Source organism: Sciurus vulgaris (assembly GCF_902686455.1).
Source record: "Sciurus vulgaris genome assembly, chromosome: 19".
NCBI classification, from domain to species: domain Eukaryota; kingdom Metazoa; phylum Chordata; class Mammalia; order Rodentia; family Sciuridae; genus Sciurus; species Sciurus vulgaris.
In genome coordinates, this window is record NC_136480.1 from 9606481 (window position 1) to 9621907 (window position 15427).

The 15427-nt window shown below is 46.4% G+C and overlaps 1 protein-coding gene across 5 annotated transcripts in view; it reads left to right on the forward strand.

The window, feature by feature from the left end:
- SRGAP3 (SLIT-ROBO Rho GTPase activating protein 3) overlaps window positions 1-15427 on the forward strand; it is a 257580-nt gene that overhangs the window by 135899 nt on the left and 106254 nt on the right. For all 5 annotated transcript variants that reach the window (XR_013760829.1, XM_079122072.1, XM_079122073.1 and 2 more), the window contains exon 3: window positions 11581-11743. Coding sequence is in view for 4 of the 5 variants with exons in the window: in XM_079122072.1 (XP_078978198.1) it covers window positions 11581-11743 (163 nt within the window). In the remaining variant the exon portion in view is untranslated. The remainder of the gene's footprint in view (window positions 1-11580; window positions 11744-15427) is intronic.

Sequence of the window (15427 nt, forward strand, 5' to 3'; positions counted from 1 at the left end):
AAGTCAGAATTTGAAAAGAACTGGAGGTCCTTAGCTAGTTAAGGAGTAATATTCTATGCAAATGTTTTGGTCCAGGGAGTTTGGAGTATCTTTCAGCCTCACAGAGCAGTTGAGAGAGGGGATTCCAGTGAGTAACTAAGTTCATTTCCAAGAAAACACTTTTTCTTGGGGATAAAGCTTTGTGGTTTTTTTTTTTTTTTTTTCCGTATATATAGCATTTCTCTGAAAAGATGGTATAATTTAGATTTAGCCTTCCAGATTATTCCCAGAGAAGTTTTCTTGTAGTGTATAAATTGAGCCCATAAATGTGCAAAGGATTCAGGATTAAAAAGTTTGCTTAGAAGGAAGTGGGGATCAAGAAGGTCCTCAGATAGGACTAGTGTCTCTCTTGCTAATTGTTACTGTTACCATAACTAGAATACAGTAGGAAGTTTAATTTCTTACATATCCCTCATATCTTTGTTACCATGTGCTCTACCAGATGAATAACATGCGTTGTCTCATTTGAACCTTCATGGTAAGCTGTGTGTTCTGGATGGCAGATACCATCTTTATCTCTCTAGTTGAAAATTTTGAGGTTTTGAGAAATTAAGTTATTTGCCCAAAAGGACACAGCTAGTACTGGTAAGTGGCACAATTAGAATTTTAATCTTTTTTCCGACTCTGGAATGTAAACTGGTTCTGGCTACATTGCATGACCTTGGGTCCATTTTGTCCCCACTCTGGTCTGCCTCAGTGATTCCTGACCCTAGTCAACCATCTGACCAGATTACATCCTCCTTGCTTGGGTTTCAGGGTTCCCTCCTCCTCGCCTGGCCAATTCCTACTCACCCCACAAAGGCCAGCTTAGGGCATGCCATCTCTGCAAATCCCCTGTGGTGGATCCCAGGCGTACAGTAGCTGCTTCTGTAGCCCAGTTAGTTGTGTGTCTCTTTCATGAGGCTCAGGTTGTGTTATCAGGGAGTGAGCTGTTGGTGCTTCATTCTGTTGGTACTTAAAGCAAAGGGCCGTTTCTAGTCTCTCTCTCTCCCCCCGCCCCCCCCCCCCCCCGTGTGTACAATTCTCTATATATTTATCTCTCCCTGTGTGTGGGTATATATATATATATATATACACACAATTCTCTATGTATCTATCCTCCATCAACCTACCTACCTACCTAACTGTCATGCTCTACTCAAAGTTTTGAATGAATTGCTGCAAGGGCTTTTTAAAAAAAAAATACACAAAGGGAATAGATTTCTTTTATGTGACTGCAGGGGAGAAGTGAGACCCAAAGATGGAATTTTCAGAGAAGCAGGCTTCAAGTGGATCTTGATTCCGTGAGCCTGAGCTGTCTAGTCATGGAAAGGGCAGCCCAGGGAGGTGCTGAGTTCTCCATCCACAAGGGTGTGTGCTCAAAAGCCAGGTATTTTAGTCGGGCATTTCTATAAGATGATGAATGGATGAACCCCACCAGTGTTCCTCAAAATAAGGAGGGATCACTGATGACCCATGAACCATAAATATTGAATTATCTTTTCACGTCTTTTTCAGTCTTTTCAGTGACCTCAAGGAGAGATTCTCAGTTTGGTCCGACTGTGTTGTTAATGCTCTGGAATCTCTTAACAGAGGCAGACCTCAGGCTTCAGCACCTACCTAAGGTTCAATAATACTGTTTTGTTTCTCTTGAATTTATTTGTTCAGTTACCATCTATTTATGGCAAGTAATGCTTTAAAAAAAGCAACGAAGATTAGGGAAAGTCCTTTGTAAATAAATAATTTACTTAAATAGAGAAAGAAAAACATGATACTAAGCATGGTGGCATGCAGGAATAGCTCTAGTCCTGAAGCCAGTGTAAGCTCACCCATAGGGCCCCTTCAGGTCCTTCTGGAAAATGAACATCTTTCATCTCTACCTTCTCCATTAGCCATCCTCTGCCTTTTTTTTTTTTTTTTGTGGTGCTGGGGATTGAACCCAGGGCCTTGTGCTTGTGAGGCAAGCACTCTACCAACTGAGCTATATCCCCAGCCCCATCCTCTTCTTTTCATTGCTGGAAGAGATTGTAAGACAGGGGGCTCAGCCTAAAGTCTGGTCTTTGCTGTGGCTGCAGCCCCTTTTTCCTTTCCCAATTTCTTCATCTGACTTTCTCAACTCCTATCCTAGAATCCTCAAATACTATAATCAGCAAATTCCAAAATATGAATCAGGATACAACCTATTCATGTATGTATATGTTTGATATATGTATAAATATGAACATCGTTTAATTTTAAAATTAAAAATGAAAAATAGATGTTGTAATAAGGGAGATTTTTTAATGAGCAGTAATAAGTAGGGATTCAGTTTTGACTCAGTTCCATAAATCCAATAAGATAATAATGACCTTCAAAGATTCTATAGGACCTCACACTTTTCAAATTCTGTCTCCAGACTTCAGCTGCTTAAATTCTCCCAAGCATCCTTGAGGTGTGGGGAGAGTCAGGGAAGATGACAACATTCCCAACTGACAGCCAAAGGACCTGAAGGCCAGGTGGGTGAGCCCTAACTTAGGCTTCACAGCTGACTGGCAAAAGAACTGGCCAGAGGAGTTGTGAGCCAGGGTCCCTTCCTCAACCCCATATGGTACACACCACAGGAGGCACCATTTTGCAGGTGGATAAACCAAGGCAAAGAGGCTCATAGAGAAGGAGATGATAGGGTAGGGTGCCTAGGGGCTGCTTACGGGGCCAGGAACTTTCATTCAGCAAGTCAAAGGTGGGCTCAGAGGTGCTGCTGAACACCAGACCTAGTGTATTATTACCATGCTGAGTAGTCTGGAATGGGATCCCAAAGAAACCAGAGCAAGTGAATAAATCTGCCGCAAGGTGGAGAGTGAGTCACAGAAACATTTTCTGTGGGCCTCGACATTCACATAAGAGTTTGTAGTAGGAGACGGTAACAGTGAAGAGTGAAAACCAATTTGTTGAAACCCTACTGTAGATGTATGTGTGTCTATATCCATGATTCATTCGATTTTCCCAACAACCTAGTGAGGTGCTGGAAGTAGTAATAAGAAGTATTATTATTTGTTGGTTTTGATACTCAAAGCATCATGTGAATTGCCTCATTTTAATCCTCAAAACACCCCTCTGAGGCAGTTGTTACCCAATTTTATAGATAAACTAAGAAAAGTTTTAACTAACTTCCCGAGTTCACTTCATCAGTAATGGACAGAATAGGCACTTGAACCCCATGGGGCCTCTGACTCCATAGCACTCCATGTGAGTAAACAGAGCCCACTTTAGCTCGGTGACCCAATGAAGGAATTAGTCCACTTCAGAATGACTCTGTCTGAGTGTTACCAAATAGCAGTGGAGCCACTCACTCCCCTCAGAGGGGAGCTGGCAGGGGTGGGGAGTCACAAGAAACATGGGCATGTGTTGAAATATCACACAGAACCCTACTAAGATGTACAATTAGCACATGTTCATCAAGCATAAAATAAGTTAAGAGAAAGAAATAGATAAAGAAATCTATTACTGCCTTAGCTTTAACTCCTTCCTGGAGATGACTTCTGTGAACTGAGAAGGGATGAGGAGAGGGCTTGGTGGCTGATGGGAGAAGCCCTGAGTGTCAGCCACAGAGGGCAGATTAAATACTTTGCACCTATAGTTCATTAGCTCCTCTCTTGGGCACCAGAAAGCTGTCTGAGGTATTCGGTGAATTCTCCTTGGGCCTTCCTGATCCACTTGGCCTGACAGCCTGTTAAGGATTGAATTGTGTCCCCTCAAAATTCATACATTGAAGTCCTAAACCTCAGTACCTCAGATTGTGACCTTATTTGTAACTAGGGTCCTCACAGAGGTCCTCAAATAAAAATACAGTCATAGGGGTGGGCCCTAGTCGGACCTGATGGCCTTAGGCCAAAGGGAACTTTGGACCCACAGAGGACACCTGGGAGGAACCTGTGTAAGGAAGAGGGCAGAGACCAGCATGATGCTTCTCTACACGGAGAAATGCCGAGGTGTTCCAGCAAACTGCAGGAGCCAGGACAGAGGCTGGAGGAGACCCTCCCACACAGCCTCAGAAGCAGCCAAGCCTGCGGGCCCCTTGATCCTAGACTTCTGGCCTCCAGAACTGAGAGACAACAGCTTTCTGGGGTTGGAGCCGCCCAGTTTGTGGTCTTGTCAGCATAGCGCTGGGAAACTTGTGTACCTGGTGCTACTTCTCTGACCTTGTCTTGACTCCTTATTGAGTCCCTGTCTGCCCTCTGGCCATGCCCGCCTCCCCTCCGTTCTAGAATTTGTCCATGCACATGGGGCCGGCACACTTCCTGCTAGAGTATTCTTTCTGATTCCTGTGCTGTCCTTCAGGTCCTAGCTTAGGAACGCTTTTTACCTAGTGAAGGAATATTTTATGAGAGCAGTCTGTGTATGCTCAGCCCTGCCTGGCCACAGAGAAACAGAGATGAGCTAGAGAGGGGACAGAGACCAGGATCAAAGGAAAACACAAGACAGACGTCAGGTGTGACAGTGCTGTAGTAACAATCAAATGGGACTGTGCTAGCTGGGGAGCTGCTAGGGGGCCAGGAGGGCCTCAAGGAGGAGAGACACCTCAGCTACTGACAATGACAAGAACCAGCATGGCCCACTGACACCCACCTCTGCTTTCCCCAGGTAAGGTCACCTCCATCTCGTTCCAGTCTCTCCAGGTTTATGGCCCTTCTCAGCATCACCCTTGTCTTATCTATTTTTGTGACTATTTGACTTTTATATGAGACCCTTACTAGACCAGAAGCTCCAGAAAGGAGGTGTGACTCCTTTCACTTACCATTGTCGGGCACAGAGAGGCACTGGGTTACTATTGGCTGAATTAATGATTCACACTATAAGAAAATGTCATGAATTCCAAATCCTGCTTGGGGCCACTTAGGTAGCAAGAGGTTAACCATACCTTTCTGACCCTGAACATATTTGAGGTTACATTTTTCAAAAGCAAGTTTGCTGGCAGCTGCCTGAGCAAGCCCCATAGAAGGTTTTGAGAACATTCTGGAAGGGAGCAAGAAGCCAGCAGCAGGGACCTGACTCCTGGGGCTGGTATCAGCTATAGGATAACCTCCCTCCCGGAGGGACCAGAATCCCAGGGCTGTGGATTTGGATTCATCTGCAATGTGGGGCTCTGCAGCCTTAGAAATGGGTTCTGTTCACTGAGCGGAATTTTCCGGCCCCCAGCCGAGAAGCTGGAGAGACTGGCTCACTGCTAATTTCATTTTCCTAATTCACCAGCTTGGCAAGGCCCAACCTCTCCAGCTTCAGTCTCTTGGAACCTCATACCCACCTCCCTTAGCCAAAGAAAGAAGGAAAGCTGTGACTCACCAGAAATGTTCATTGCTATTTTCTGTCCATAAAAAAAGAAAATATATACATATGCGAAAGTTCCAACACTATGTCTTAGCTCAGCAGCTTCTGCCTGCTGCGGAGATGCTTGGAGGCAAGATTAGAAAAGCAGAAAGGTCGCTCAAATGTGCCTTCGATGAGAGAGTGCCGCCTGGGTTTATTTTGACATCTTCCCAAAGCGAGCCTGCAGAGCAGGCAAAAATGACTGCCGGAGTGAGAGCCAAAGGACTCCACTTCCAACAGGAGCAAGTGGGCCCTGAAAATGGAAGGGCCAGGGTTTAAGGTTCCAGAGGGCTGATGTCTGGCTTTGTTGTATGTGGCCTAGATGCCTCTCCCTTTGGTCCCAGGATAACCCAGATGACTTAGAGGGGGCTGTGCACATTAGGTCCTGCGGAGACCCCCAGCCCCACCTCACCTCCTCTCCTTCCTCTGTCCACCTCGCTTGCTGTGCTCCTTTTAAACAGGCCTTTCTTCAGTTCCTTAAGTGCACTGAACTCCCTGCCCAAGGAGTTCCCATCTGTTCCTTCTGCCTGGAATCTTCTCCTCTCCCACCTTTCCCTGGCTCCCTCCAACTCTTCCTTTAAAGCCAGTGTAATTACCCCTTCCTCAGGAATGCTCCACTGAACTCCAAGGTCAGCCAGGTCCCTTCATTTTAGGCTCCCATGGCACAGTACTCCCATCCTCTCTAGCATCTTCTGCTGATCTCACTCTGCACACGTCTGTGGGAGGCCTCGAGGGATGGCTGTCTTGCCCATCATGCTGCTGGCTCTGTGAAGGCAGAACTGCCTGTTTTGCTCACGATTGTGTCCTGAGTCTGGCTCTTACAGAACAGTCAACACCAATGTGTTGAATGGACAAGTCCCTGAAGAATGGCCGCTGAGCTCTTTTTTGGTATTTAACTCTATGGCTTGAGTAGCCGTGCCACAGGCTGACCTGCATGAAGTCACACAGCTAGGATAGCTACACAGGTGAACACCCACCCCCAGGTCAGGTGTCTTTCTCTGTCAACATGCTGTGACCCCTCCTTGGCCCAGGGAGGTGGTGAGTCCCTGAAACCATGGGGCCAAAGCCATGATGCCAACTTTCTGCAGAGAGGCTGGCTCCAACCCTGACCCTGGCTGTGGACAGCTCGTCCCACCCTTTTAGTTTACATATGAACCACTCCACACAGGTGAGAGGGGCCAAGACTGGGCAAAGGTGAGGAGAGGAGAGCCAGCAATCTCCTGGGCTGAGATGGACCCAGAGAATGGACCTGCTGATTGAATGATGGGTGAGGAACAGCATCTTTGCAGAGCACAGGTGGGCTCATCTTCACCTCCTAGCCCTCTTCCAGGTCATCAGGAGGGGAATAGCCATAGTAGCCTGACCCTATTTCCTCCCTGCAGTTGCTGCTTTGCCAGGCTTCCTGAGGATCTGCCTTGTCCCCCATGTGGTTGTGTCCTTTGTAAAGTGTCCTTTGTCATTCTGTGGTTTCGCAAATCACCCAAGTACTTGCAGTCAGCTTCCACATTGGTCTCTCTAGCCCAGAGGCCTCCATCTGGATGCCCTATAGCCCTTTAGACTTGTCACATTCAATTTGAACTCATCACTTCTCTCCCTGCCTCACCTCTGACCTGCTTCTTGTCCCAACAAAGGCCATCTCTGCTTCCCCAGGTTCAAACCAGAAATCTGGGGGGTCATCTTGGACATCATTTTCTCCCACTTAGTTACCACCCCAACCCCACCAACCAGTCTCTCAAGTCCAGTCAGATTATTACCTACGTACTTATCCCTCCCCTTCTGTCTTGGGTCACCTCCATGCCACCTGCTCTGCACAACACTGCAGTGGAGATTTGCAAATGTGGTTTTACCCTTTCATACCCCAGCTCTAACTCCTCAGTGACCTCCAGACCTCAGGATGAAGCTCCAACTCTGTAATGGGACTTAGAGGCCCTTGGACTTGGGACCTCCACCTCATTCTCCAACCTCATTTGTCACCCTCAACCCCATTCTAGAACACCACAGGTAGATCTCCTCAGCTGCATTCAGCTCAGCAACATGCCCACCTGCTTCTTCCTGGGCTTTTGATGATTGTATTTCACTATCTAGAAAGCTCCTCCCTGGGAAACTCCGACCCATCCTTTTACTTCTTAGTCTAGAAAGTGCTTCCTCCAGGAAGCCATTCATGACGACGTCATCACAAGATCTGGGGGAGATGGCTCTCTGCTCCATTGTCCCCTTCCCATGACAGTTTTCTCTTTCCCTGGATCTCTTTCCTACTCAGGTGGAAGGCTTGGGGGGACAGGTGGACTGCAGCACCCATTTGTACCCAACATTTAACTCTCTCTCTCTCTCTCTCTCTCTATTCTTCCTCTGATGAACCAAGACCTTTCGTCAGCTCTCTTCAACTGACGTCTTTAGTTGCTCCTCCTACAGTTCAGTCTTGGCCTGCACTGTCTCCTGGCCCACAGTTTCTGATAAGAAAAACTCTGTCCTTTCTGCCTTTCTTCTTATGTTACTCTGGCTGGGTGACCTAATTAACGGTCCTCAAGCTGTCCCAGTACTACAAGCCTCTTCAAGATCACTTGTCTTTTTCCTTCCCTCTGAAATCCACCTTCTGGCTGTGACTTCCATGTATTTTGCACTTTTAATTCCCTGATGCTGTTCAGTTCCTGCATTCCAAGTTGAGCTAAGCCCCTAGAGCATTTTAGGTAACAGCTCAATTATCTCATCTCTCTTTTAATCTTTCCATTTCCATCACCACCTCAGAAACTGTAAGAAATGGGATAGACAAAAGTATTTTCTGCTCAAACCTACTCCTACTTTTCTCCTTGCAGATCTTATCTCAGATCATGTCATCAGCATCCACCCAGTCACGTGAGATGCAAACCTCAGAATCACATCCATTCCAGGAAGACTCCAAGATGATCTGTTCTTTTGTTGAAAAGTCTCACCAGCATTCAGTGGCCACAGTGCCACCACTCAGGCCTTGTCACATCTCTCAATCTGAACTAAGATTCTCTCCCGACAGGTCCTCCTGCCTCCAGTCCCACATTTATACCCATGCTCACCCACTCGCCTACCCATCCACCCGCCGAGCCACCCCATCTGCCCATCTGTCCATCCACCCACTCATCTGTCCATCCTCCAGTCTGCCTGCATTAGATTCTTCTGAAGAGTGTTTAAAAAATATCAATACCAAGCACTACCACCAGAGAGTCTTGCTTAATTGGTTTTGGTGTTTGGAAAAGCTCCCCAAATGATTTAGTGTATAGAAAAGGTTTAGAACTACATGGCCTAGGAGAGAAAGTCCCCTCTCCTCAGCTGGTATTCCATGCCCCCTATAAGCAGGCCCTTACCCAGCCTCATGTCCAACAATCTTTCACTAGCATACTCAGAATTCCAGCTCTCCTGAGACATTTCACCATATTTGTATCCACAGTTCCCTCTGCCTGCAATCCTATGCTCTCTCTGTCTTAGTGACTTGGAAAACTCCTACCCATCCTTCAAGACCCAGCACAAATGTGACCTTTTCTCAAGGGTCTCTCTTCCATAGCATATACTATGTGGTATCCCTGTTGCTAGGCATTGAAGGTAGTGACTACAACAGAAATAGTTCCTACGCTTAAAGATCTCCCAGCAAGGTAATGAATGGGGGGGTAGAAATGAAAGGTTGAAAGTATTAGTTTTTGTCTCTGTAACAAATATCTGAGATAATAAGCTTATAAAGGTAAAAGGTTTTGGACTGGGGTTGTAGCTCAGTGTTAGAGCACTTGCCTAGCATGTGTGAGGTGCTGGGTTTGATTCTCAGCACCATATATAAAAAATAAAATAAAGGTCCATCGACAACTTAAAAAAAAGATAAAAGGTTTATTTTGGTTCACAGTTTTGTAGGTTCCAGTCCATGATTAGATAGATCATTGCTTCTAGGCCTCTTGTAGGGGCAGCATATCATGGCAGGAGTATATGGTGTAGCAAAGCTGCTCAGCACATAGCCAGGAAGCAGGAGGGAGAGGAAGGGACAGGGTCCCAGCACACCCCCACTAGGCCCCAACCAGTTTCCACTAGCACCACAGTGGGATTCAAGTCTTTAACACATGGACCTCTGGGGGATACTTAAGATCCAAAATTTAGCCCAGAAGTTCTCAAAATTTGTGCATACATCAGAGTCACCTGAAGGGATGGTTGAATCACAGATGCTGGGCCCACCTGGCCTGTGCCCAGCAGTTCTGATTAAGTGTCTATGGTGGCTCTGATGACTTCCATTTCCAACAAGTTCCCAAGTGATATCAATGCTGCTCGTCCAGGGGCCACACTTTGGGTGGTCTGGGAGCACTCGAGGGAGGAGTTGTTCAAGCTGAACCTGCAGGAAGAGAAGGAGGCTGTGAGAGGAGCAGGGGCAGGCACATCCCAGGTGGCAGGACAGTGCATGTGAAGGTCCAGGTGGGAAAGTACCTGGTGTGAACACAAAAGGGCCTCCACACCTGGTGTATAGAGCTTGTGGGAGGAGCACGGTGGCTCCTGAGACTTCTGCAACAGAACCAAGGCTCTGTGTGCATCTCGTTTAAAGTCCCCTCTCACCTGCCTCGCTAGTTCTTTTCTTCTGCCTTAGCCTCTTCATGGTGAGTCCCTCCAAGGCGGGGTCTGCATCACATTCACCTTTGGGTGCCTGCAGCCCACCCAGGATCTGCCATGGAGTAAACGCACAGGGATCCTGGCTGGGGGTCGAATTTTAGTGTTCTGGCTCTTTTTTTTCTAGACTGTAAGGAGAAATCTGTTTCTCTTTTCTATAGCGGTGCGTCATAAGTATTTTATCTTCTTCCTTTTTCCTTAGATAGTTCCTGCCATATCCATTCTTCATCTAAACTGAATTTTCTTCCCCCAAATTCCTGCTGCCTAGAAAAAGTCTTAGCCCTTTGGTGACAGAAAGAAAAAAACCCTTGAAGTCATCCTCATTTACCCTAGGAGTTGTGGGGACAGGGAGGGGGATAGCATCCCAGAGACCCAGAGGGCTCTATCCCATAGCACGTCCACTTGGCTTTGGGACAGAGAATGCAGTCACCCTGGGAGTCAGCAGAATTCTCTTCCTTGAAAATGCTGATTGTGGAGTCTGCATTTCCTGTGAGCAGAACCTTGGCCAGCTCCTGGGGCGGACGGCTGGCATTGGAGATAGCAAGGGAACCAGGGAGGCTTGGGGAACTCTGGAGCTGACCACCCTTAGGCCACACTCATATCCTGCCTTTCCAACATCTTTCCACACTGGAAATCAGAATAAGAGAAAGACTCTGAGTTGGAGGACAAGAACTTTAAGCACCCCATGGCAAGGTGGGAGCATTAGATTGGCTTGGGTTTGGACTTGTAATTGCTCTTCCCTCTGCTATCCCAGGGAGAACAGGAGCGTCTTTCTTAAGGTATAGACACAAGACACAAGTTTGGGAAGCAAAGGTATATAGATTGGTGGCTTTCAGACTTGAGCATACATCAGTATCCCCTGTGGGGCTTGTAAATGGCAGGCCCAACCCCAGCATTTCTGATTCAGCAAGCTTGGAGTGAGTCTGCAGAATGTGTTTTTCCAGTAACTTCCCATTGCTGTGCCAGTGCTGCTGATCTGGGGAGTGTTTTGACACCCCCTGTTTTAGCATAATACCCAGCTACAGTGCTAAGAATCTATCAGTCTCCGCAGGACAAAGTCTTATTTGTCCTATATATAATTGTATTTTTCTTAAGTCCTCCTCCCAGATAAAAACTGGAATCCTCCAGGCCTCTCCCACCAGCTCCATCATGGGGCAAAGGCTCCGGTTTACAAGAAGCTGAGAGATCCCTGGAGAAGGACAAAGGTTAAGAGCCTGTGGGGATCCCAGGGGTTGGGGGAGGAAGAAATGGGGAGAGTGTCTACTTTTTGTTCTTTCCGCTGCATAGTTCTAGAAATCATACAAGTATTTCAAATACAATTGGGTTAGCATTTCTTAGCCCCAGGGGAGCTGGTTTCCTCCTAGAAGATGGAGGCACACAAACAGGCACCATTCAAGGGGGAAGTGGACAGCATGTGACTTAGTCAAGGACCTGGATTCTGGCTCATGAAGGATCATCTCAACTCTCATAGCCTCTGTTTCCCCATCTGTAAAATGTATAATAATGAAATTGATCTTGAAGGGGTGCCCCAGGGACCAAAAGGGCCACGGTGGGTGTTGATGTTAAACAGTGTTCCCATGAAGCCAACCTGAGCTGTCTTGGTTTCTACAGGAAGGACCAATACCTCCTCTCACCTGTGAACTGTTGGTATCTGGTCCTGCATCAGACCCGGCGGGAGAGCCGAGACCATGCCACCCTCAATGACATCTTCATGAACAATGTCATCGTTCGTCTTTCCCAGATCAGCGAGGATGTTATCAGACTTTTCAAAAAGGTGGGCAAGTGGGCTTCCCTCCCAGCCCCAGCTCTGGTCCCAGGCTGACTATGGAAACACTATGCCCCAGGCTAGGATGCAGTTTAGGGACAAGGGACTGGGGGTGGAGGTGGCAGCTGTGTTGAAGGGTTTAAGGGGCCAAGAGCTTGACTGGATACTCCAGCTCTGAGTTTGAACCGTGGGTGTGTCTTTGAAAACTGAGTGCTCTTGGGCACTTTAGCAATCTCCATCATAAGAATCAAAACCTTTGCCTGCCTAGGTAAGTAGATTACGTGCATTGTGCAGGATTTGGCAAAGGGCAGATGGGCACACACACAAAAATGAAAATCACTGGAAATGTTACCACTGAGAGATAATCATTTTGATATTCTAGAATTTTCCTTATAAGTACATATGAAAATATATTTTCTAGGAGTGCTCATAATGTATATATTTTCTAGTGTACATATGCATTTTCCCCAAATTAGATCATACTGTATGTGTGATATTACTACCTGCTTATGTCACCTAACAAATAATATAACATTCTATTCCTAAGTTTCCCCATGTCAAAAAATAATTCTCTCTAATTTTTGTTGCGGGGGCAGTACTGGGAATGGAACCCAAAGCCTTGCACATGCTAAACAAGTACCTGCCACTGAATTACATCCCCATCCCTATAACCCTTTTTTTTTTTTTTTTCTTTTTTCTTTTTTGAGATGGAGGTCTTGCTCTGTTGCTCAGCCTGGTCCTGAACCCCTGGGCTGAAATGATTCTCCTGCCTCAGCCTTCCAAGTAACTAGAACCACAGGTGTGCCATCTCATCTGGCTATGATAACATTTTGAATGATTACCTATATTTCACTACATAGTAAATAGATGTATCCTAGTTTATTTGCCTGATTTCTTGGTGTTGAGCACTTATGTAATTTCCTTTATCACACTTTTATAAATAATGCTGCTGTGAGCTGCCTTGTCACATCCACTAGTACTTTCTTAGGCTCTGTCTCTGCAATGGAAATTTTAGGATCAAAAGTTGGTTTGTCTTCAAGGCCTCTGATGGAGCACCCTATGGCTTTGGCAAGGCTTTGCCCACAGAAACATCCAGTTACCAAGGATGGAGGGAGCTGTCATTTTTATATGCCCTAATGTCTCTGTATCCTAGCTCCTTGTTCAGCGTCTGGCACACTTGAGTGTGTAGAATGGAACTCACTCCTCTGAACCTCACTCTGCTCATCTGCAAAATGGGCACTTCATTTGGCTTTTGTGAACCTCATCTTCTTTGTCTATCCAGTGGTGTTAAAAATCAGTTCTTCTGGGTTGGGGTTGGGGCTTGATGGTAGAGCGCTCGCCTAGCATGTGTGAGGCACTGGGTTTGATCCTCAGCACCACATAAAAATAAATAAATAAAATAAAGGTATTGTGCCCATTTGCAACTAAAAATATTTAAAAAAAATCAGTGCTTCTGGGCTGGGTTGTGGCTCAGTGGTAGAGCTCTTGCCTAGCATGTATGAGGCACTCGGTTCGATTCTCAGCACCACATATAAATGAATAAAAATAAAGGTCCATTGACAACTAAAAAATATTAAAAAAAAAATCAGTGCTTCTTAGGGGCACTGTGTAGGTTGACCTACAACAAATGGTGCCTATGGAGGACAGGGGCATTGTTGTAATAGTTTAGGGTGTGTCTATGTGTCCAGGTTTCTTATATTCTTGGATTCATACTTCTGATTGTATCTTTTATTAGCTGTGTGTCTTTGGGCTTGTTACTCCAATTCTCTGTGCCTCGGTTTCCTCATTTGTGAAATTGGGATAGAAATACCCCAGAGCTGCTGCATGGGGGTGGGGCATCAAGTGCAGCGTAGAAAGCGGCACCTGGTAAAAACTAGCTATAATTATATGAACACAAGTGACAATATTTTCTGAGATAATCTAGCTCATCTCTTCTTGCCAGGTGCCAATTTCAGGGATTTGTTGACCTGGGATTGCTGGAAGCACAGGGAAGAGGACGAGATGATTTAAAATATAATGATCTCTCCATGGTCTGTATTTGCATTGTCCGCTTTGAGGATTACTTCTATAGCAAAATTGCAGTTGCAGGCTAATTTCCTCCTGCCACACAGTGTGCTTCTGGTCTCCCCCTGGGGCTGTGTTTATGAAATGTAGTCTAAGTTTAATATTTGCGTAAGCAAACATAATTAGGAAGGTAAATACAGTGCAAAAAAAAAAAAAAAATCCCACAGTGCTTTGCACAACTCCACCGAAGTGACATGGACATCTGCCAGTTTGGACTCCTGGTCCCGTTAGGAGCTCCCTCCCGCTGCTGCTGTCACAGCTTTGTCCCTGAGTGGGAGTGACTCACAGAGAAAGGGTCATCAGGGCCTTCAGGAAATGAAGGGTCTTTTTCCTGAGCTGAGCCCTAGGACAAGTGAGATAAATCTTTTCAGTTCTCATTTAGGCTGACAAGAGCCTGACTGGTAATGGAGGTTAACAGGGTGGAAAAAAAAAAATGTCTACAGCTGAGCTTCTGGGTGCCTTGTTACCAGGCCTATGCCTGTAGAACAAAGGAAAGACCCAGCCCCTGTAGGTGGGAAAGCTGGGACCAGAGCCTGGCTGGCAGATTGAGCACAGTGCAGCCCTTTTGTGTGGCTTCAGTTATATATAACCTGGGAACTGAGGCCCATATACTTTATTTACCCAGGGTTCCTCGGAACCTCCAAGGAGGCCTGGCTCTGGTCAGATTGGGGAAGGGGATCCACATTCACCCAATCTTACAGGTGAGGAGGGAAAGCCTTGGGCATCTTCAAGGAGAACCCAGACATTGTGGCTTTTGGCTCCTCTCATCCGTGTGGCTGAGCTTTTGGAGTGTCTCTCAGGGCTACCTTTTACTCACTACCAGCAGGCAAGTCTCTCCAAGCCTGTTTCTCACCGAGGAAACAGAAATGAAGATGTAGGATCTGCCTGACTTAACTGCCTACCTCTCTGTGATTCTCCACTTGCTCTGATGAATAGAGGCGGCTCTTCACATTCTAGAAGCTCATGCTCCTAGAGCTGTTTCAAATGGGAGATGTGGGTCAGCTACAGCAAAATGAAATTGCACCAGATCGTAGAGGCCATACAGAATGATCAGGACTCTTATGGTTGCAGACAAGAGAAATCTAGCTCAACCTGCTCTCAGGAGAAAAGAGAACTTGCCAGCTCTTAAGGGATGAGATTCAGGATTGGGGGCTTCTGGAAAACACAGGGTGTTATCAGAACTCAGTCGGCAACTGTGCTCTAATTTCCTATTTTCATTTTTTGGAGAGCAGAGGGACTTTTTCAAGCTAATCCATCCCCATGACCAAATGACCCCTTGCAGTTCCAGTCTTTCATCCTACCTACTTCAACTTCCTGTTCCCAGAATTAGGTTTCGGGGCTCTGAGTGGCCCAGCACCAGTTATGTGAGTGTTTATGAAGGCATACCTGCAGCCAGAGAGAGGCAGTGCGCTTGGGAAAGATGACTACCCCTTGGCCAGAGGTACACTCAACTCCACTGACCCATGAGACTGAGAACGGGTGAGGGGTCTCCAGGAAAAAGAGGGGGTGCCCTTACAAGAAGAGGCCCTTTTATCATCTTCTGTCCCTGAACAAATGGTGCTCATTACCTCTCAGGATGGCTCATTTCATCTGGGGACAACTATGATCAATAGAAACTGCTCCCAATGT